At 33.9% G+C, this 23,056-nt stretch overlaps 2 protein-coding genes across 2 annotated transcripts; one reads left to right on the forward strand and one right to left on the reverse strand.

The window, feature by feature from the left end:
* Positions 1-4,313: 4,313 nt before the first annotated feature.
* LOC112032123 (uncharacterized) lies at positions 4,314-7,497 on the forward strand. The gene is made up of 4 exons (XM_024064871.2): positions 4,314-4,507; positions 5,874-5,999; positions 6,785-7,013; positions 7,130-7,497. The coding sequence occupies exons 1-4, from the start codon at positions 4,314-4,316 to the stop codon at positions 7,292-7,294; spliced, it is 714 nt and encodes a 237-aa protein (XP_023920639.2). The 3' UTR covers positions 7,295-7,497.
* Positions 7,498-20,652: 13,155 nt separating this feature from the next.
* LOC112032143 (receptor-like protein kinase FERONIA) lies at positions 20,653-22,245 on the reverse strand. The gene has a single exon (XM_024064901.2). The coding sequence runs from the start codon at positions 22,064-22,066 to the stop codon at positions 20,939-20,941; it is 1,128 nt and encodes a 375-aa protein (XP_023920669.1). The 5' UTR covers positions 22,067-22,245; the 3' UTR covers positions 20,653-20,938.
* Between the last annotated feature and the right edge of the window lie 811 nt (positions 22,246-23,056).

Genomic DNA, 23,056 nt, shown 5'->3' on the forward strand with positions numbered 1-23,056 from the left:
AGAGGATAAGATTGTTTGGGCAATGTCAAATGATGGGAGGTATACTTGCAAGTCAGGATACAGATTTCTAAAGGAGGAAACAAAGTGGGATAGACAAGAGTTTAATCAAAACCAAGACAAAGACTTGTGGAAAGGAGTTTGGGGGTTGCTAACTCCAAATAAGCTCAGAAATTTCATTTGGAGGGCCTGCAGAAACACTTTACCACCAAAGAAAAATTTGGTTCGACGTACCATCATCACATATTCCACATGTGACTAATGCTCCTTGGCCCTAGGAGTGATATTAGGTCAAGTTGGGTCGAGTTCACTGTGACCTGCAAACCAACCCGATAGAAATTGGGTTTACATATCTAAAACCAGACCGGAAAATTTAGGTCTATAATCGGGTCGGTTTATCAGGTCTCATGTTGGATATTTTTTTTTTTTTTTTTTTTTTTAGTAGTTGTTTGGAGCCTCTTTCTAGGATTTTTCCTTTGGGCCTATATTTTGTTTTGGTGTATTTTTTTTTTGTACAACTTGGATTCATTCCATAAATTAGCCAACCTTTTGGGCCTCTCTTTGGGATTTTTCCTCCCACGTTGTTTTGGGCCTCTTTTTGTTTTGGTGTATTTTTTGTAGAATCTGGATTCATTCCTTAAATTAGCCATACCCAACTGGCCTTTTCATTATAGAAATGCACATTAATCATGCAAGGTGTCATGAAACATTCTCATTGGAGAAAGACACATTAATCATGCAAAGGCACATTAATCATGCAAGGTGCCATGAAAATGCATATATGAACCATCAGTATAATAATATATAAATAAACAAAAAACTAGGAATGGTAGCTTGTTTTTTCATGTTAGCTACTTGGAAAGATACAATTAACAACTTTCCAACTCTCCTGTATTGACATCCACAGCCCACATAATTTCTATATAATTTTCACCATTCATCATGGTTGTTAATTTGCTAAGGTTTTGGCCAAAATAAAGGAAGACATAGTACAAACTTTGTTAACTACATATATTTATAACCATGTAAACATAATTAATAAACATGGCTTTGGCATCAGCTATGATAGAACTCGTGGATTGCTGCATAAAAAGCAATAACAAGTTGTTGATAAGAAGAATTATATATATATATATATAAATTAAAAAAATAAAAAAAAGCCAAAAAGAAGTTCCAAAAATAGATCATTGCTTCTGAACCGTTACTTAATAATAATAACTAAACACATACTCAGATTTTAACAATACCATTTCCTAAATGATCTTATTCTTGCTTCCACAAGTATGTCCATACAATTGACTACTTAAAAGGGTTTTTCCTTTTGATAATAACATTTGTGGAATACAACAATAATAATGTAACTCTTTTAAACTTCAGTCATATGAAGATTGAGAAAGACCAATTAATTATTGTGATTAAGGCAATGTTTGGTTTAGGTAAAATATTTTCTGGAAATGCTATTTTCGGGAAAGGAAAATATTTTCAAGTGTTTGGTTGCATTTCAAAAAATGTTTTGAAAAATATTTTCTGGTGTTTGGCTGTATTCTTGAAAATACAATAGAAAACACATTTTCTACTTATTGCTCACATTTTCTCACATTTTCTCAGCTTCCAAACAAATATATAATATCATTTCTCAGTCCACAAACACAAAAGAAACGAAACCAAAGAAAAAAAATCATTAAGGGTGGGATGGGTCGCGGTGCAATCGGCCCGGTGCTACTCGCCGGTGGACAGATCAGCTCAAAGGTGGGTCAGTAGAGTGGGATGGGTCGCCGGAGTGGGATGGGTTGGTGAGGATGAGGGATGGGTCGATCGGTTCGTGGTGCGATCTCACCGTCGCGTGGAGGGGACGAGGACGGCGATCTAATTTTTCGGCGCGATGTCTCCCTCTCTCTCTCTATGTTTGCGCGTTTGAGTCCTCTCTCTCTCTCTCTCTCTCTCTCTCTCTCTCTCTGTGTGTGTGTGCGTTTGCGCGTCTGGTCCTTCTTTCTCTCTTTACACGTCTGGTCCTTCTTTCTCTCTCTCTTTCTCTCTTTCCAGAAGTGATTTGAAGGTAAAATAAAAAAAGAAATGCTTTTACGCCCGTGCACCTTATTTTACGATCAACACTGAAAATATTTTCAGTTTGACCCAATTTTCCTTAACAACCAAACACATACTTTTACGGAAAAGCATTTTCGAAATTGGTTTGAAGTCAAAACAAACAGACCCTAAGGAGACATTAAGTTGTTGCACTCCACAACCATGATAGAGACCTATAACACATTCTAAATTTTACATAAGCATAAAAACAAGTTCTCAATTCCAAATTTTCATATGCACTAGGGCAGTTTGTTAGATAGGCATTCCACAAGCAAAGGCAGTCAAATTTGTACATTTAATTGACTTGCTAAAAGCTCATTACTAATTAACTATGACAAATTAAATACCTACTCCAAAGTAATTATTTGTTTTCCCAAATATGAAAAAGTCAGTACTAAAGTTGAAAGGTAAAGTCATTCTTCCTTGAACTTTCTTAGGCATACAGTTGGAGAAATAAAAGAAAAACACGATCTAATATAAGATTCATAGATTCAACTAGACAAGAAGTAATAAATATCATTCAATTTGAGAAGTTCATTACAAAACTCAAACTTTAGTAAATCAGATAACTTGCTCCAACTTGACTAACCATAATATTAGACAACATTTGATCTTACTAATATGTTGTCATATTTAACAAATCAGCAAAGTGACCATATGATTACTCATTCACTATAAGCCCAACTAAAAATATACAAAACTACTTCAACCTCTTTCATAGCCATCTCACATTCAAGAGATAGAATTAGTCATGATATATTAACATTTTTGATGTATATGCATAAATAATTAACTTGCTCAAAGAGTTATAGTCATGATGTTAGCAAATCAAGTCATTTTTCACTTCATTAGAGAACTTAGCTAGATTCTCTCCTTTTTGGTTTAGCTCCTTAAGCCTATTCATTGACTTATCAAATGAAAACCTTTTTATTTGAAAGACTTTACACATTTCTTTGTAACCTTTTTATTTGAAATACTTTATACACATGATATCTATAAGAACTTAAACGCAAACCTAGATCAACAAATACCCAAAAAAATAATATGGGTATTTCCTACTCTGCTTGTAGATCATTTAACCAGTATTACATAAGCAACCCCATTTGAGTAAGATTCACGCCAAACCAGATCACAAAATGCAAGAAAATAAAGCCCAAATAGGATATTCACATCAAAAAAATAAAATAAAAAATCAAACCCAGGACAGAATTAGAAGCAACCTCATTTGAGTAAGATTCACACCAAACTAAGAGCACAAAATGCAAGAAAATCAAACCCAAACAGGATATTCACATCACAAAAATAAAATAAAAAATCAAACCCAAGACAAAATCAGAAGCAACCTCATTTGAGTAAAAACAATTATACCTTAGAATCCAATTTGTTGAAGATCTTGCTGAAACCAAATTGTTTTCCTCTCTGAGATAAATAAACCAATAAGATATCAGATAAGTTTGTGTTGAAAAAAAAAAAAAAAAAAAAAAAAAAAAAAAACCCAACAAAGAGAAGGATGACTTACACATGTAGAGAGAGAACTCGGTGAGAGAGGTGGAGGAGCACTACCAAATCGTGATGGTGATTCGAGAGCTGAGAGAGGCAGAGAGACTAAGAAAGAGCTGATGCTTGAGAGAGGCAGAGAGAGAGTTTCGGGTTTTTTTCTAAAAAATTTTCGGGTCCAAAAGGTATATTTATATGAACCCGAACCTGATCCAACACCAACCAAAAACCGAAAATAATCTGATCTTCAAACCTGAAACCCGACCCGAATATTCTCATACCCACCCAAAACCTATTGGGTTAGGTCGGGTCCCTGCTCAGCCTTACCTGGAAGATCCTTTGCACGCTTTATGGACCTGCACTAAATTGGATGTTGTTTGACCCGACTTCGAGCTCTGGGATTTTAGGAGCCAAACTCAGCTCCAAGATTTCAAGCAACTCAAGGCTTGGGTGCTTATGCATGCCAAAAATCCAGAACTATTCGCCACTATTGCTTAGGCCATCTAGAACCAAAGAAACCAAATTCATCTTCAATGAAAGTTCTGCACCACAGAACAGCTTTTACAGCTAGCTAAGGATCACTTTGGGGAATTAAGGCCATTTCCCCAACACGTACACCTCCTCCACGACAGACCTGAGTTACTTGGAAACCACCTCTATTAAATAATGATGGAGCCATTTTCGCTGAGGATAATAAATCTGGGATCCGTGTTATTATTCGCGATAGTGAAGGGATGGTAATTGCTACTCTAGCCCAACAACTTCCTCAAGCATACCATGTAGCAGAGATTGAAGCAATGGCAGTAATACGAGCTCTTGAGTTTGGGACAGAAGTGGGTGTTAGTAGTGTCGTTGTCGAGGGTGACTCTAAGTTAGTGGTGAAGGCTTTGCAGCATGATAATCCAAGTTTGGCTTCACATGAATTACTGTTAAAGGATGCTGGTCTTTTTACTTGTTCTTACTCAAAATTGCTCTACTCTCACTCAAACTGAAAGGTTAACAAAGTTGCGCATAGTTTGGCTAAGTTAGCTTCCAATTATTCAAGTTGTATTATGTAGATGGAGGATGTTCTACCGCTTGTTCTTTATATACTTCAAGCCGATATGGCTATTCAGTTTCAATAATATGAGTGTCTTCTTTCTCAAAAAAAAAAAAAAAATTGTTCAAAAGAGACAAAGAGAGCGAGAGAGGAAAAGATGCTCACGAGATTCTATAATGGGTACTCGAATTTCTTTTCCATTCTTATTTAGACTGATTAATTGCCAAAAGAAAATTATAGGAAAAGATAAAGATATTTTCTAAAGAAATTAAGAGGGAAAAAAAATAGAGCTGATGAAATCTAGCCCCCGAAAAAAAAAGATTATAGGATTCAAACAAAAAAATATATATATTTAATAATTAATTTGATAGTTGGGGAAATGAAGAATTTAAACTCTAATAAATCAGAAATGTCTTTTTGTACCTATTCTCTCTTAAATGTTACTATTATTTTGAGCAAAATTTGTAATGTAGTTTTGTTAAAACCTCATTTCTTTTATGGTTCTACTTAGTGAGTGTTTGGATTAGTTCACATTCACGTTTGGACGTTTTGCGTTTCACCCTTTTTTTTTTTTTTGGGACCAGCGCCTGGTGCACTGTTCATGGGACATGAACTCATCAAGGCATATGAACAATGTTTTTTAGTCTTAACAGTAATTGAAATTTTTTTTTAATTATTTTCAGTTTTCAACAAAATAAGCGGTATCCAAACGCACCCTTAATGTGTTCTTTTTTTCTAATCTAAATGTCTTCGTTAAGAAGGTAAAATATATATCAATTGAGTTACTAAATATATCAATTGAATTTTTCAGCAATAAGCTTTGAATAACATTATAAGCACAAGTTATTTTGCAACATTTTTACAAATTATTAATGTGGCAAATTTTTACTGGTTTTACTCTTTTTTTTTTTTTTTTGAGAAAAATGTAAGCGAAATTTTATTAAAAAATTAAACAAAATCATACTGAAATACATCATCCAAATCACCAGGTAGTTCTTCTACCCATACATTAGTGTCAGCAAATAAAACTGCTCTTCTAACTAGGCCATGAGCCAGCCTATTCCCCTCTCGACGGACCTTACTAGTTTTCATTTAGGCCTACTACTAATAGCATTTTTTTTACTTACTAATAATCACTCATCATATCAATAATTTGTAAATATGTTTGTAAAATAGCCTTTAACTTTAACATTTTTCAAAAGATTTTAGCAATAAACTAAATAAATTGATGCTAAAACCTCTTTGATAAGCAAAGATTTAAGTTATTTCCTTTTTCACCAAATGAAAAAAAAAAAAAAAAAAAAACTTGCTCTGATGCTAGCTGCTATGTTGGTCAGTTCAAGTGTGGGGTCAAGCATGGCCTTGGTTGCTACCACTTCAGGTGAATTTTTATTTTGAAATTTTCGTGTTACTTACTTATATGGTGTTTTAATTATTGGGTTTTATTTATTTATTTATTTATTTTATGTTTGGTTTGAACTGCTACATGATTAATACAACAGTGGAGGTTTTTTTAAATAAATAAATAAATAAATTGTGTGTGATTTTGGTCCAAAGATTGAATCTTTATGATTTTCTTGAAGGTACGTAGGTTAAGGGTAATGGGTGTTTTTTGGATTTTGAAACGACCTGATAGAAAGTTAGAAACTGACTGTGCAAATGTATGCCTGGCAATTGACTTTGATTCCTGTTTTCTTCAAATTTATTGTGATTCTAAGTTTTAACTGGTAACCGTTTGGTGGTCCATTATTTTTGCTTTGTTGAATATTCCTGGGATCCGTGTGGTGGTTTGGTTTTTGTGAAATTTTCAATTTTTGCTCTTTCTGGTTGTAGAACTGTTCATTATGGAGGTAATTCAGATTCTGCTGTTCTCTGACTCTGTTACTCAGTGAAACTTTAATATGCATTTATTTTGGTCAAGATTTATTTGTAGTTTTTGTATTGGTGCTGAATTGGTTGGTACTGTCCTGGTACAAGATACTTATCTGTTGGAGATTTATTTATCAATCAATCATTTTTCTTTTTAAAATGTTGTTGTTATTTATTACTATTGTCTTTGTGATTTTTATTTATGTTTTCTATTTAGAGTGATTCTGACTCTAGCTTAGGTAAAAATGATTGTATAAAGGGAACCCAACATTGACAATGAATTTGATTGTGATGTAGGAATGGAGATAGATATGCTGGAGAATATTTTGGAGACAAGATCCATGGATTTGGTGTCTATCACTTTGCTAATGGTCATTGTTATGAGGGGTCATGGCATGAAGGTCGAAAGCAAGGCTATGGTATGTATACCTTCCGAAATGGAGAACGAAGATGCGGTGAATGGGATGGTGGTACCCTTAAGCATCCTCTGCCCCCACCAACCGATACAGTCCTTCGAGCAGTCCAGGTATTTATTGACATTAATTTTCTATTGATGCATTGTTGTCATGTTCATTGTTGTCAAGCCTTTGCTCATACTATAACACGCTTTCTCACTCTTCAATTTATGTGATGAAATTGCAGGCTGCGAGAAAAACTGCAGAGAATGCTATTAACCTTTCCCGAGTAGATGAACCCGTAAACAAGGCAGTCATGGCTGCAAATAGGGCCGCCACTGCTGCTAGAGTTGCTGCTGTGAAAGCTGTTCAGAACCGGATGGACGGGAAATTTTGCGATACAAATGTTTAAGAAACTGGCTTTGTTTGGAACTTGAAATTGTAAATTTCACTAATCTTTAGTATTTTAATGATGTCACCCCAATGAGCAAAAAGCTCATAGGAGGTTGAGAGAGAGAGAGAGAGAGAGTCTGTTTGAGGTTTTGTCAAACACAATGTAACTTGTATATACATCATGTACATGAGCATCAATGGAAGATGAATTTTGAAGATCAAGATCTTTCTAACTTTTATTTTCCCCACTTTTGCAATCTTCCCGAACTTAGTGATTTCTTGTGGGGTACTTGATGCATGAAGCTCCATTATTGTGTTTTTTTACTGTAATGATGAAGCGTAGGTATGATTGCCAGATTGTCTAGCATCTATCCAATCAAAGACAACAACAACACAAGAGCCTTATCTAAATTGGGGCCTAAAGTTGCATCTTTGGATTAAGGAAAACTGTACCTACCTGCCATATGATTCGTAAGTTGTATGCTTAACTCTCCAAACCCGCACCCAACAGAGGAAGAACTCTTCAGTTTATGTGGTGTGTGGAGGTGGCAATTTTTGGTGTTTGCTTTACCCATTTTTTACAAAGAACCTCCCCTACAAAGACCACCAACAACACCGACACCACCCCCCCCCCCCCCCCCCCCCCCCCCCCCCCCCCCCCACCCACCCCCCCCCCCCCCCCCCCCCCCCCCCCCCCCCCCCCCCCCCCCCCCCCCCCCCCCCCCCCCCCCCCCCCCCCCCCCCCCCCCCCCCCCCCCCCCCCCCCCCNTTTTTTTTTTGGGACCAGCGCCTGGTGCACTGTTCATGGGACATGAACTCATCAAGGCATATGAACAATGTTTTTTAGTCTTAACAGTAATTGAAATTTTTTTTTAATTATTTTCAGTTTTCAACAAAATAAGCGGTATCCAAACGCACCCTTAATGTGTTCTTTTTTTCTAATCTAAATGTCTTCGTTAAGAAGGTAAAATATATATCAATTGAGTTACTAAATATATCAATTGAATTTTTCAGCAATAAGCTTTGAATAACATTATAAGCACAAGTTATTTTGCAACATTTTTACAAATTATTAATGTGGCAAATTTTTACTGGTTTTACTCTTTTTTTTTTTTTTTTGAGAAAAATGTAAGCGAAATTTTATTAAAAAATTAAACAAAATCATACTGAAATACATCATCCAAATCACCAGGTAGTTCTTCTACCCATACATTAGTGTCAGCAAATAAAACTGCTCTTCTAACTAGGCCATGAGCCAGCCTATTCCCCTCTCGACGGACCTTACTAGTTTTCATTTAGGCCTACTACTAATAGCATTTTTTTTACTTACTAATAATCACTCATCATATCAATAATTTGTAAATATGTTTGTAAAATAGCCTTTAACTTTAACATTTTTCAAAAGATTTTAGCAATAAACTAAATAAATTGATGCTAAAACCTCTTTGATAAGCAAAGATTTAAGTTATTTCCTTTTTCACCAAATGAAAAAAAAAAAAAAAAAAATATATATATATATATATATATACAGAATTGAAGAAACTTTAAATGAAGACAATACACATTTCACTCAAAAATTGCTGGCCTTTACTTAAATCACATTTACCATATCTCCTTTTTTTTTTTTTTTTTTTTTATCCACATAAATTTTATGTGGTGCTTTTTGAGGTTAGACACATGGAAACTTTCATTACTTCCACTTGAACAAGCAAGAATCTTTACCCATCAACCCAAATCTCTCTTTCCTTTATTTCCTATACACAACTCAATCAGAACGGTGATCGAAGCCCTTAGAGTAGATTTACAAGATATGATGAATAGTATAGTCCCTAGAAGAGAGTCCAATTTTTATTGTACTCCTCTCCGGCTACTAATTAATTAATTAATTAAAGAATTGTATCGGCACGTGCCGGCCTGCTACAGTAAAGTAAAAAGTGTAGGAATCTAACCAAGATCCCACGACCCTATCTATCTATCTGCCCGTCTTGACCGGCATCAAAAATCAAACGGCTCTAAACCAATCACAGATATCTACCCTTGATCCTCATCAAACGGTCCACATTGAATCTCTCTCCCTCTACCTATTACCCAACTATAAATCTTCAACAAAACCCGGTCCAAAATCAAACGCGCACACAGATTCACACTGATTCTCTCTCTCTTCCCCCCCCCCCCCCCCCCCCCCCCCAACACACACAAAGCTTTCCACATGACTTATATGGGAAAACAGAAATCTTTTTATATATAGGTCAGCTGATAGATTTGTCTCCAAAAATATTTGCAATTTATCTAATCATCCAGATACCATATCGAGTGTAGTTTTACATCTATGCCACAAAGTGCAAAGTTCGTTAAAACTTAAAACTGTAAAAGAAAAGAAGCCATGTGGCCAGATATGTTTGGGACTTGTCATTATTATTACACACTGAACATGATCTGGTACTGGAAGTGGTGGGTGGGGTTCTTGTCTTGGTAAACATAAAAAATAAAAACAAAAATAATCTATAGCTTTTCATGCATGCTGGATCCACAAGCTGTATTTTATTTATTCATTTTATTAAAAGCACAGAAAAGATTTTTATTTTTGTTTAAAAAAAAAAAAAACTGTCACAACCATGTAAGATATACTTTTATTTCCTTCTACTTACTTTAATCCCTACCAGATTGACAGATTCAAATCCAAATCCCTCTCTAGTTTTAAACTTTCAACCACTTCACATGTCTTTCACAAAAGTCCAACAAGAAAAAAAAGGGTTTGTTTACTAAGATGTTAAGGGATTTTGATGAGAAATTGATTCTGCCATTGACTAATCCTTCAGATGGGTTTGGTTAAAAGAGGGAATACCTCAGCCTTGACAAGATCAACATGCTCCTGCTACTCTAATTACTAAAATTATTAATAGAGATAGAGAGCCATTTTAATTTATTCTTGTTTTTTTGTGCATAATGTTTGTTTTAGCATGTTCTTACCGTTACTATAATAATGTTATAATAGACATCCACTAATAAATAAATTATTATATATGTTATGATGTGGCTGTGGCTTCATAATTGAAAGTTTTTCTTCATTTGGTTACCTTGGGAAACGTCATTATCCGACCATTGTAGGAGGAGCTTCAATTTAATATTTATTGGCATTTGTTTCTTACCTCTAGACCTTTAGATCTGGTCAAATTTCTTGAGGACAACCCCAAATAAAAAATACTAGTATTTGCTAAGAACAAAGCTGCGAGATTAGGATTTACTTCTACCCATTAAAAGTTATATAGATACCAACAAACTGAACAAAGATTGCATAACCTTTTCGTTTGATAAAAGAGTGATGTTAGGGTAATATACAGGTTGTATTATGATTACTCATAATTTTTTTTTTTTTTTTGTGTAAATGATTACTCATAAATTGACATTATCATTTATATATAATAGATAAAGTGACCCTATGTGGTTCTCATTTAGAAAATTAATTCTTTTTAATAAAAAAAAAATTCTTTATTTTTTGAGAAGATAAATTGACACCATTTCAGCTTGAAGCTCGTGAAATGGTAAAATTGCTGCTTCCAACAAACTTACTTTAATATGCCACCATCCTCCCATCAAAAAATAAAAAACTAAAAAAATGCCACCATCCATCTTAATATGCCAAGTCATAAACAACTCAAATCCTAATATCAAAGTACACGATTAAAAATTATGCTAAAATACTGCAAATTTTATAAATTGATTTGTAAACAATTATAATTATAATTTAAATATTCATTTATTATTTTATTTAAATGGTACTAATCATATTCATGATACATCAATTTGTAAGTTTTTTTTAATAAAGGGCTATTATTATGAAGCAGATATTATAGGCTAAAACTCTATCATATTTATATATATATATATATATAAATACAACAAGTATAAAACTTGCAAGCTAATGTATCACCAATTACAAAAACTTAATTCAAATATTCATTTATTATGTTGTTTAGACACCAATTATATTTCTTTTTGACACATCAATTTGTAAATTTTTTATAATAAAAATTGTACTAGCTCTAACATTTTCCTTAAAGAGAAGATATAAAAGTTGATGGAATTAACATTTTTTCTTCTGATTACATTTCATGGTTGGACTCAAGTGAGATAGCAAAGAATTTCCATTATCACACTATAGAATAGGTTAATTCTGAGTAATTATACAATGTTCCAGAAGTACAATAATGATATACTCCTTTGTCTCATACAATAATGAGTTTCACCACATAATTTTAGGTAAAATTCACTATTTATGTTATAAGAGTAAGCACAGCAGTATTGTATTCCTAGAGTATTGTATAATTTTTAATTAAATGTCCACCACAAGTTGCTGATGTACTTTTAGCCGATATTGGCTGATTTCAGTTTTATATAAGTTGAAGCCAGATTCTCAAAAAAAAAAAAAAAAATCCATTTTAAAATTTTTAAAAAATTTTATTCATTTAAAAAAATAAGTAATCATATTTTATTATATCATCAACATTCAAATAAATGTTGATTATCTCTAATTTGGTATCTATTTAATTTAAAGATAATATGGGAAAATGTAATTTACTCTTTTCAAATTGATAGTAGTAGATAAAATTTTAGTATTTTTTTTAGAAATCTTAAAGTATAATGATAATTTAAGGAGTTTTGATATCTTATGTCATAGTAAGATAAAGATGCAGTGAAATTTGACCTTCGTTTTTTTTTTTTTTTAGAGTTCTAGAAATTAAGGCCCGTTTGGTAACGTTGTTCTAATAACGTTGTTTGTATTTTTTGAAAATACGTGTGGGTGAAAAAATATGTAAAAATATATATAATGTTGTTTAAAAACTTAAAATCGTTGTTCAAAATCCCATACCAAACTGCCCAGTGCAGTGAATCTTAAGTTTTTCTTTTAATCTAATTTCAACTCTTTGAAAATTTAAATATTAAATGCGACACACAGAATAATGAATAATGGGTACTGCGGATGCATGTCTGGTTCATGCATTTATGATTCATTATCATTTATCACCACACATTTCCTCATGTCTTCCTCCCATCAATGTTTTGATTTATTTAAAATTTTAGCCCCCTTCAAAATACATTTTGTTCGAGTAATATACCATACCCCTGCTTTACACTACCACTCTACTAACATTCCATTTTGTCAATCACCGTTTAATTATTTCGTTTTATAAAAGAACACATTAGATCCACGCGGTAGATATAATGCTCAAAACATGTTTATTTATTTTTAATTGTAACATAATGCTCAAAACATGTTTCAGAAGTGGTGCTACCACTTTATTTTATTGTTTAAATATGACCGTAAAATGACTTATTTTTTTGGTTATGTGTTTTTTAATTTTTAATTGCTCAATATGTTTTTTTAAATCAGCATTAAGGCTTAAAAGGAAGAGAATTTTATTTTTGTCCTAGGTGTTTTTAGGACGTTTGCTAATTGATGATTTTAAAAACATTTTAATAGTATCACTTTTAAAATATATATATATAAAATTAATTGAAAAAGTCAATTACTTTTTTTTATATATAAAAATTTTAAAAATTAATGTAACATATGTTACTATTATTATTTTGGTATTGCTTTCAATGGATATTAGTCCAAGAAATAGTTGGAACTTGAAGCTATAGCGTAGCTTTTATACCAATTACCATGTTGTTCAGGAGAAAGTATACCATATTTTGATAATACCAACTCAACATTTGTTTTGGTATTTCTCACTTAATAAATGAGTGACACCTGTTTCAAAAAACCATATCAGACTACTCCAATAAATTAATCATAATATTTTACATCAGACTACTCTAATAAATTTATCTGGAATATAAATTAATCATTTATTGGAGTAGTCTGATGTGTTTTTTTGAAACAGGTGTCACTCATTTATTACATAAGAAATACCAAAACAGATGATGAATTAGTGTTACCGAAACATTGTATATTTTCTCGTTGTTCAGCGATGGAATGCATAAGGTATTCACTTCTCAAGCAGAAATATGAAAAAATGGACATGAAGTGATGAACCACTGGGCTTGAAAAGCGTGTAAAAATTGCATTAGCAATTTGGCATAAAAAAATAATTATATAAAAAATTAAGTTCTCCTTAACGAGTGCCTTAAAAAATTTGATAATAATTTTATAGAAAAAAAAATAAATAAAACAGTTAATTAATTTCTTCTTCCCTCATAAAAAGTTTGTTAAAAAATAGTTTTTAGATCAATATCCTTAAAATATGCATTAACATTTTTCAAATAATTAAATGAGCTAGCGGGAAGTGTATCGCAGCTATGGGTATTTAATTTTAAACTGGTCCAATTATATTATCTTGCAACATGCTGAAATTCTCTTTGTAGTTTGTACTACATCATTGTAAATTAAGAAAATACTATATAATAGCAGCAACGGGATATACTGGGCCACGTGGTACGTGATAATTGTTACAGGAAATAATTATATATAAAGACTATAGGGAGACATAATTGTAGGAGAACCACATTCAAAGATTCTGTCTTTTGCTTGCAATTTAATCAAACCTTGATGTAAAATGGATCTTTGATTTTATTAAAAGGTATTTCTATTGTGGAGTTCTGAGATAGGTGCAATGGTTTTATATCAGACAAGCTAGAGTCGCAACTCTCAAGCTACCTCCGCGGATCATAAACTTTTAGAAGGTCGGTTAACTAATTCCATTAAAGCATTGATAAGCCAAGAATATATTGACCTCTTGTGATAAATTAACTAATTAATTAGTCAAATTGATTAATTAATCAGATTAACATACAATATGCGTAGCAGCACAAACAAATCACCAATTAAACTAAATGCAGCGAAAATTAAATTAACACAGGTGATTTGTTTTCGAATGGAGAAAACCAATACAGAAAAAACTCCACCGGATGATTTTAAGATCACCACTTCTGAGAATTCACTATTATCACAATAAGCGGTTACAAGTAAAAGAATCTCAATACCTTATACCAACCTATAGTTGAACCCTTACCCCAATACCCAATTGGACTTGTTTTATAGTGACAATTTCTCATTTTCAATGCACGGCTTCTAGTACATGACTAACTAATAGATGCGCGGATCCCAGTACGCGACTTAATCACCAACTTGAGAAAGATGTTGGTTGCAAAGTTCTTCAATTCATCCAGATGATGAAAATCAAGAAGCTCCTTGGTCACAAAACCCTATGGTGTACAAACACAGCAGCTTCTTCAAAAGAAAGATGGACTAGGAAAAATTTTGTCTCCGGTCACAATTTGCATGAACAAGACTTTTACTCTACACTTGTGCAACTGTGCTACCTTTAACGGCCTTTAAAATAATCCTTATATATGTTTAGGGTTGTGAAAAGAGAAAACCCAAATATACACTCACAGATTCGATAAAAAACAGCTCTGAAAAACTGAGTTTCATAAACCTTAATAGATAGCCATCTATTGAGCTAGCTGTCGAGCCACAGGCTGAAACATCTTTTAAACCTCGATAGATGCTAGCTGTCGAACTTTATAAACCGATACTTCTTCACTTGTTTCTTGGATAGACTTGCATAGCTTTGACACTTGAATCTTGAAACCTTGTTCCATGAAGTATTAAACACATCCTAAATCTACCTAATTACAAGTAAAGTGTATTTTGTCAAATGATTAGCCAATAATATAAAATATTGACATATGCTCCTAACATTGAATCACATATGTCCTAACAAGAATTTATTAAAGGAATATTTTAATATCACTTTTATTAGAAACATAAAATGTTGTAATAAACAAAAGAAATTACTTTATATATATATATATATAAAGTTTCTAAAAATATTTATTTAACTAATGCTCTTAGTCTTAGGGGCTCTAGGGCATTCGTTAACTACTTCCAATTTTTAGTTGGGGCTAAATTAACCATTGAATTAATATGGTAGTCAAGGCAAACACAAATTATATATATATACACTCTCACACACAAGATTATTTTTTAATTAAACTTAGCATCTTCTATCAAAATTATTCTCAAATCTCAACAAAGATCTTTATACATGTGTTGGTATCAATTTATTAGCTTAGTTTTTAGTTTTTAACTTTTATGTACAACTTTTTTAAAACCTCACTTTTTTTCCTGCATTTTCCTACTTTTTTAAGGTACGGATATATTTTAGCACATTTTCAGCAAAAAGTTAGATAAGTTGTTCCGAAACAAACACAGTAAACTTCTTCAATTGCTAGTTCATGATTAAATTTTACAATTTCATTTTTAAAGTAAATCAACAATTCGTCTGCAAAAAACATCAATTAATGTTTTTTTTTTTTTTTGATGCTTTGACATATCAAGCTCATAATGTTATAATTGAAATCTCAAATAAACATTTTTCTTGTTTAATAAATCTTGAGAGTGAAACTTATCATCAATGTTGAATGAGCACTTTTAGGATTTAAAATTGAGTTCAAAGTGCCTATACCTTCCATATAAAAAAAATTAAAAAAAAAAAAAAGAAAAAAAAGAAAAAAAGAATGTGTGTATTTTTTACTGCCCGAGGGGGAGGGGGGGGGGCATGTGTGGTCTGATTGAATTTATAAAGTTGTATTTTATTTTTACACCAATTTATATAATTTTTAAAAAAACTTTACTCTTGCTTAGATATAATTGTAGCTGTATTCAATTTTTTTTTTTTAAAAGTAAATTCAAGTTATCCCACACTAAAACCTAGCCCCAAAAAAAAAAAAAAAAATCGTTTTAGGGAAATTTTTCTTTGTCTTAAAAGAGAAGTGACTCCTTTAATTTGTTGACTAGTGATAAGCTTTAACAAATCCCATTTGGAAGCTATTCATATTAAGCAGGTCGACATGAAGATGCTTTCTTTCTCTTTCGTTTTTAATTTTTCCAAATACTTTCGGTGGAAGGTAGCATGGAACTTGGAAGGGACAAGAAATTTAGGGAAAAGGGAATGGAAAAAGAAATGCACTCACTCCAAAGTCAAGCTTAACGTGGTGTAAGCTTTTGCCCTATGTATAATCAATTAATAATGTATGTATTACTTTTGTCAGTATATATATATATATATATATATATGCATGAGAAGAGAAATCATGTTTCTTTTTCATATTTTTTTATAATTAATTTCAGGTGTAAATATAGGTTCTGCTCCTTCAGATTCCTCTAATGTAATTGCCGGTCCAGAGGAACAGTCCTAGTTATCAATTGTATTTCGTTTCCTCTCTTTTCTTTTAATATATTTCACTTTGCATATCAAATGTTAAGTACTAACATCTAAAATTTTTCCCCCTAAAAAAAAACCAAAAACATCTAAAAATTTTTCTTCAAAAAAAAAAAAAAAAAAAAAAGACAACAACAACAACAACTGAATTGTACTCTTTTTAATAAGCAAGGATGATTCATTAAAGAAGAGGGTCTAGAGTCTAGACCACTCCCCACCTCTAAAGAGAAAATCTAAAAGAAGTGAGAATTTATTGGGGAGAGGGACACCCATCCATATTATAGACAGTAGACAAACGGGTAAGATTGTGTGCCAAAAACATGGCCAGCAAAACACTGCCTTAAAAGGCGACAATTTTTAGTGTTTTTTTTTTTTTAAATAAAATTTATTTAATGTTTTATAGTAGTACTTTTTTTTAAAAAAAAATCGTTTCTTCTTTATTTTGAAATTTAAAATTATGTTTTTATATTTAAGTTTTGCTAACATTTATTTTTCAATTGATAATATATTATTCTAAATCTCCTTGTAATACGATTTATACAGATCAAGGATAGCAAGCCAGCTTTGAATTACAAAACCCACTTACCGAATCATCTCAGCCCATCTCAACCCACTTAGTTGAGCTGAGATGAGCCTGGCCAAGCAAACAAACTAAGTACTCTCAAAATATGCCATGATCGAGGGATAATGCATTGGGGGAATCTGCCCGCCAAGTAATAACCAATGTCAAGCACAAGTTACTTGGAGGTCATGTCAGTTGTTAAAGACGGGCCCAATCTGTTCAGAGATATGATATGATGGGGCCCACTAACGTGGGAAATATCCTCTCATCATGACGACCCCAGTGAGTGGAGGTATAAAGAGAGGAAGAGAGGGAGGAATTAGGGGTTGGAAAATTGGGGGAAGGGAGACACGAGAGTAGTAAGGAAAGACAAATCCTAGGAATTAGGAAATCTTGTTTAGATTTCAGGGAAAAGGCTCGACTACATAGTCATCACCTCAGCTGAGCTAAGATCAAGAGATTTTAGGGCCAAATCAATGCTTTTACTCCATCAGTAACCTGAAAAGTCATTTATTGGACCTCCCATTATACAATAAGCCTAATATAAAAAACAAGTAAATTGGGGGTCTAAGCCCAAAAGACCAAGATTATTGGGCAGAAGTCTCCACACAATTTATTTTAATTAGGTTGAAAAACTTCTTTTTGCATAATTGTAGTAAGTATTATTTGGAAAATAATATTACCTTTTTAAATTGTCAATAATTTTTATATTACAAGTTTGATTATCATTATGATTATTGGCTTATTGACATTGTTATCTTTCCATTTTATTATTTTATTATCTGCTAACTCTTTTTTGAATTAACGGTCCGGTAAAATATTTTTAAATGTAAAATTTTTTATTTGTAAAAAGTTTTACAGTAAAATGTTTTCAGCAAAACATTTTCAGAATGGTCCTAGAGACTTGAAAATGCAAGCACAAATCAGCCACCACCAACCACCAACCACCACTGGGTGCAAGCACAAACCACCAACAACAGTAAACAATCCTGATTGGGAAGAAGGAAAATAAAAGGCCATCACTACCGCTGCCACCAACCGGCCAGCATCAACATCGGAACCCACTCCCAACACCATACCTAGCCACCAAACTCAAAACAAACCCCATCAAAACCATACCCAGCCACCAAAACCAAACCCATACCCAGCCACCACAACAAACCATTGATCACCTAACACCATACCCAGCCGCCAAATCAAAACAAAACCCAGCCACCATAACCCAAAACTAAACCCACCTACCAAACTCAAAACCAAATCCACTACCGACAACCCACCTATCCATATTTGAGAGATGCGGCCTGAAAGATATTAGGAACATGAGGAAGAGTGTAGAAGCGAGGAGAGAGAGACACAGCAACCCAGATTGATGATTGGCACAGCAGTTACTATTGCAACCTCTATGCTGGAGACATCGATGCCGACTGCCTCACCGCTCACCAGTAGGAGTTCCAATGGATTGCCAGAGAGAAAAGAAGAAAGATGAGGGAGAACTTGAGAGTGAGAAGGTATAGTACTTGTGAGGGAGGGAGAGCAAAAACTGAGAGGGACTGAGTTGTGAGGAAGTGAAAGTATCGGGTAAGAGGAAGGAGAGCAAATGTAAAATGTTTTACCAAAATTTTAAATGAAAAATATTTTACACAAATTTGCTTAGTTTAATTTAGTTTATTTAAAATATTTTACTTTTAATTAAATATTTTACTGAAAAATAAATATGATAAATGAGAAAATATTTTTTTTAAAAATATTTTACATTGAAATAAATAAAACGTAAAGCACAAAATAGTATAATTTAATTCATCAAGACTCTGTTATAACTTCACTTAATAATATAATCATATAACAGTGACCTTGCCTGAAGGACAGCCCTAGGCAATGGCCTAAATGATCTTGCCCAAGGGCTGGCCCTAGCCACATGGTTAATATAGTAGTGGGGGGTAGTAAGTGTACAACATTCCAAAAAGAAAAGAAATGCAAAAGGAGTTTGAAAAACTAAGATGATGCTTTGGAGTTTGGATATCCGTATCCCATGAGGCTTCAGTAGGGTCTTGCTTTACTGCCTTTATGATGTGATGGTGCTACTGCTGCAACACCATCAAAAATTATATGTTTCTGAGATTGTGATCCTTTGCTATAAAGGAGATTTGTCGATTTTGTATTTTATTCCTCCCATATTTTTGTGAAAAATAATTATTGTATTTCGACTTAAAAAAAAAAAAAAAAAAACTAAATCACTTTATAGACGGTGATGTCTAATTGGTACTTGACTGCTAGGTCAATATTAACATATATAGACGGTGATGTCTTTTTCCAAAAGCTACACAACATGAAAAGTGATGATGCCGAAAATCTCACCAGTGAGTTGCACGACGCTTGTATGCTCAAAACAACATCTGCACAACAAAAAGGAAAAAGACCTCACAGAGAGCACCAGTGTGGTGCCGGCCAAATACCCTCCGAAGGTCAAACAATATGTGGTGGAGTCGCATCCATGAGGGATGGCATGCTCGTATGCGGCCTCTCCGGCCTGCTCAGGGCGTGGCTGCCTTCAAGTCTCTCCTGGTTTCCCCTTGGAGCGCTAATTTCTTCTTGATCTTCTGGTTGGTCATTTGGTGCTGCCTCCTTCTGGAGCAGCTGTTCTTCCAAGTCGAGGTTCCGTTTGGTGAGACGTTCCACGGCGGCACCGAGAGTCTGAACCTGTCTCTCGAGGGCAGTCGTGGGTGGTTCCTCTCCTTGTGCGTCATTAGTAGTTGCCATTGAGCGAGTGAGTACCATGCAACCCTTTGGTCCGGGAAACGATAATGTGGCTTAATTACCTAAAAGCGGCTTGGTCGTTTCCCACAGACGGCGCCAACTGATGATGCCGAAAATCTCACCAGTGAGTTGCACGACGCTTGTATGCTCAAAACAACACCTGCACAACAAAAAGGAAAAGACCTCACAGAGAGCACCGGTGTGGTGCCGGCCAAATACCCTCCAAAGGTCAAGTTAGAATTTCTTTCAACTCTAGAGTGCTAGAGAGGGGTTAATTATGCGTACCTCGGCTTATGAGGGTATTGGGGTTTTTATAGTAGTGGAGGGTGGACCTTTCTTCCTTGGAGTAGAAGTCTTTTCCTTATAGGAATCCTTATGCGCGTAGATTGCGGAATCCTTTCCTTATAGGACTCTGATACTGAGCGTGGAATACAAGCAATTTCCCTAAAACCCATGCGTGGTGACCAAGTCATGGTTTTCATAGAACCGTCGGCCTTAAAACCGTCAGCTTGCACTTTCCCCTTTGGCGTCAGCTTCTCGCTATGTTCAGTAGCCCAGGGGCTCCAAATTGCCGTCAGTTAGACTTGGGGACTTCAGCCCGTCGGTTTTGTCTTGATCTAGTCAGCATGCATTCCTTCACGCTTAGCCTACAGCATTCGTCATAACGGACCCGTCAGCCAGCGCAGAAACTGACGGGTTAGGCTCATGGTATCTGCTATAATTCCTCCATCACTGCTATTACGCTACAAACTCGAATAAGATATAATTCAAATTTTTTTAAAAAAATTTACTTTTCAATAAGGGTAGGAGATTCAAATTAAGGTTCTCTTCTATGGAGAACCTAATAATAATAAGATAGAATAATTATACAATATTTTAGAATTATAATGACATTCAAAATCGCAACAAACTATTTAAACATTAGAATAAAAACTGCAATAATATATGATGCCATTTATAGGACACTCAGTACTACCATAATGACCTATTCATCAAAAACTTAACCATGATGACCTTAAATCTCAGAAAACCAGCAAAGAAAAAGTCTGAAACTACATGAAACTCAAATTCGTTTACAAGCAGCAAACAAGCTCTAAAGACACTGAACTCAACCAAATTACAAGGATTCAACACCGGTATTTATCATCTCCGGTGATTCTAAAACATCAATCGGAGAATCATTACAGGTTAATTCATCAATGGGATAGTCATATTCACCTTTTTCCATTGCAGCATCTGCGCTCTCTTGCAACTGCAGTGCATGTTCAAGTCCTACCTCCACTTCACCCATTGCTGGACGATCCTTTCCCTCGCCTCGCACGCAAGAAATCGCAATGTCGGCGTAAATCACGAAACACTCTGGAGCTATCTTCCCCTTCAGATACGGATCAATTATCTCATATAAGGTCCCTTCTCGTCCACATCGGTCGGCCCAGTTAGCCAGATGCACTTGTTCTTGTCCAAGTTCGGGATCTAGTGCTTTTCTGCCACAGAGTAGCTCAAACAGTACCATACCGAAAGAGTAGACGTCGGATTTATCTGTCAGCTCCTGTCGCCGGGCATACTCGGGATCCAAGTATCCCATAGTACCCCTCACCACAGATTCGACCCTAATTAAAGCCTTTGACAAACTCGGGGGACCCATCTTGGACAACCCGAAATCTGCCAACTTGGCCTCCCATTTCTCGTCCAACAGAATGTTGGTTAGCTTCACGTCACGGTGGATAATAGTATGCTTTAGCCCAGTGTGAAGATAGTGCAGTCCACGCGCGACTCCGATGCAAATCACTAGTCTTTGTTTCCACCGGAGGGGATCGTGGTCAGTGCCGAAGAAGTGGTGGCTCAGGTGTCCATTGACCATGAATTCGTAGACAAGGCATTCCTCGTCTTCATCAATACAATATCCGATGAGAGGGATAATGTTAGGATGGCGTAGCTGGCAAAGCAACACCACCTCGTTCGTTAACTCGCGAACACTCTGCCTTGATTTCTCACTTAAACGCTTTATTGCAACGCTTATGCCACGGTCATCAATAAACCCCTTATAGACAGAGGAGCCAAAATCCCCACTACCAATTATTAAATTGTAATCGAAGTTATTGGTAGCTTTCTTGATCTCACCGTGTGAAAATCGACGACACAATCCCTCAGGAAGAACTGAAGAGTAATACTGTTTTATTTCGTCTGACCTTCCCTTTCCGGACCTTCTTAATAACTTTGAAATAGACTGTGATATACCTTCCATTGACGCTTCGGTCCTATACCCACGAACGACGACAGAATGATGAACTGGGAGTGGAAAGGATTAATTGTTTTGAAACCCCCTGCAAACAATTTTATCAAGTGTTGTTGTTGTTTTTATTTATTTTGTTTCTTGGAGCAGATAATGGCAATTAATTATGGGCTAACTTCATGGTTTTAAAAATCGGTAAGGTGAAAGAACTAGGATAGAAAGTATTTATTGGTTTTATGGTCTGATCAGTAGTTAGATTGATGATATCATAAATAATAAATAAATAATTATTAATTATAAAAATAAATAAATAATTTTATAACTAGTCATTTTAACTTAAAAATTTAATAATAGTAAAACATTAAATATTAACTTACCAACTTTTGAACACTACATATTAAAATTCAACAAAAAAAAAATATAAAAAAGTAAAGTGTAACAATTACAAAACATTTTTAGTTATTTTTTAATTTGTCAAATAACCAAAAGAAAGTTACCAATGGGTAAAATATCATTACCCACTTGATACTTTTTTTCAACCTATCCTACACTTAAACGTTTATATCACACCCACCACACATTTATTCAAACTTACAGTACAACTCTCTGGACTTAAAAGCTTCTTTCCTATCCACTTGTTGCATGCATTTTGTGCGTCTACATATGGTTCAAAACAAGAAGTAATATTTGTGTATAACAAAATTTTCCCAAGAGGGTGTATATAATATAAAAATGTTTATGTATCGTAAGGATAAAATAATAGAGTAGATGTTGTTATTGAGTGTGAGGAAAAATAAATAATTTTAAAAAATTAAGAAAATTGACATTTTAATGAAATTTAGTATAAAATAAATAATATGATGTGTGGTGTTTTGAAAATTAAGTATTTAAAATAAGAAAAAGTATATTTTTATGCTAAAATTGACTTTTTTTTTTTGTCTAAGATAAATCTTACTTTAATCTAATCTAAATATATATGTGTGAAACACCCTCAATTACCTC

Source organism: Quercus suber, unplaced genomic scaffold (assembly GCF_002906115.3).
Source record: "Quercus suber isolate HL8 unplaced genomic scaffold, Cork oak 2.0 scaffold_164, whole genome shotgun sequence".
Taxonomy (NCBI): Eukaryota; Viridiplantae; Streptophyta; class Magnoliopsida; order Fagales; family Fagaceae; genus Quercus; species Quercus suber.

What these genes read in the sequence shown, in the direction of transcription:
- LOC112032143 (XM_024064901.2), bottom strand. Translation starts at nt 22,066, where the DNA reads ATGGAAGGTATATCACAGTCTATTTCAAAGTTATTAAGAAGGTCCGGA.
- LOC112032123 (XM_024064871.2), top strand. Translation starts at nt 4,314, where the DNA reads ATGGTAATTGCTACTCTAGCCCAACAACTTCCTCAAGCATACCATGTA. An exon ending in TTGGCTTCACATGAATTACT is followed by an intron (nt 4,508 to 5,873) that starts GTTAAAGGATGC and finishes TGATAAGCAAAG; the next exon opens with ATTTAAGTTATTTCCTTTTT. An exon ending in CAGTCCTTCGAGCAGTCCAG is followed by an intron (nt 7,014 to 7,129) that starts GTATTTATTGAC and finishes ATGAAATTGCAG; the next exon opens with GCTGCGAGAAAAACTGCAGA.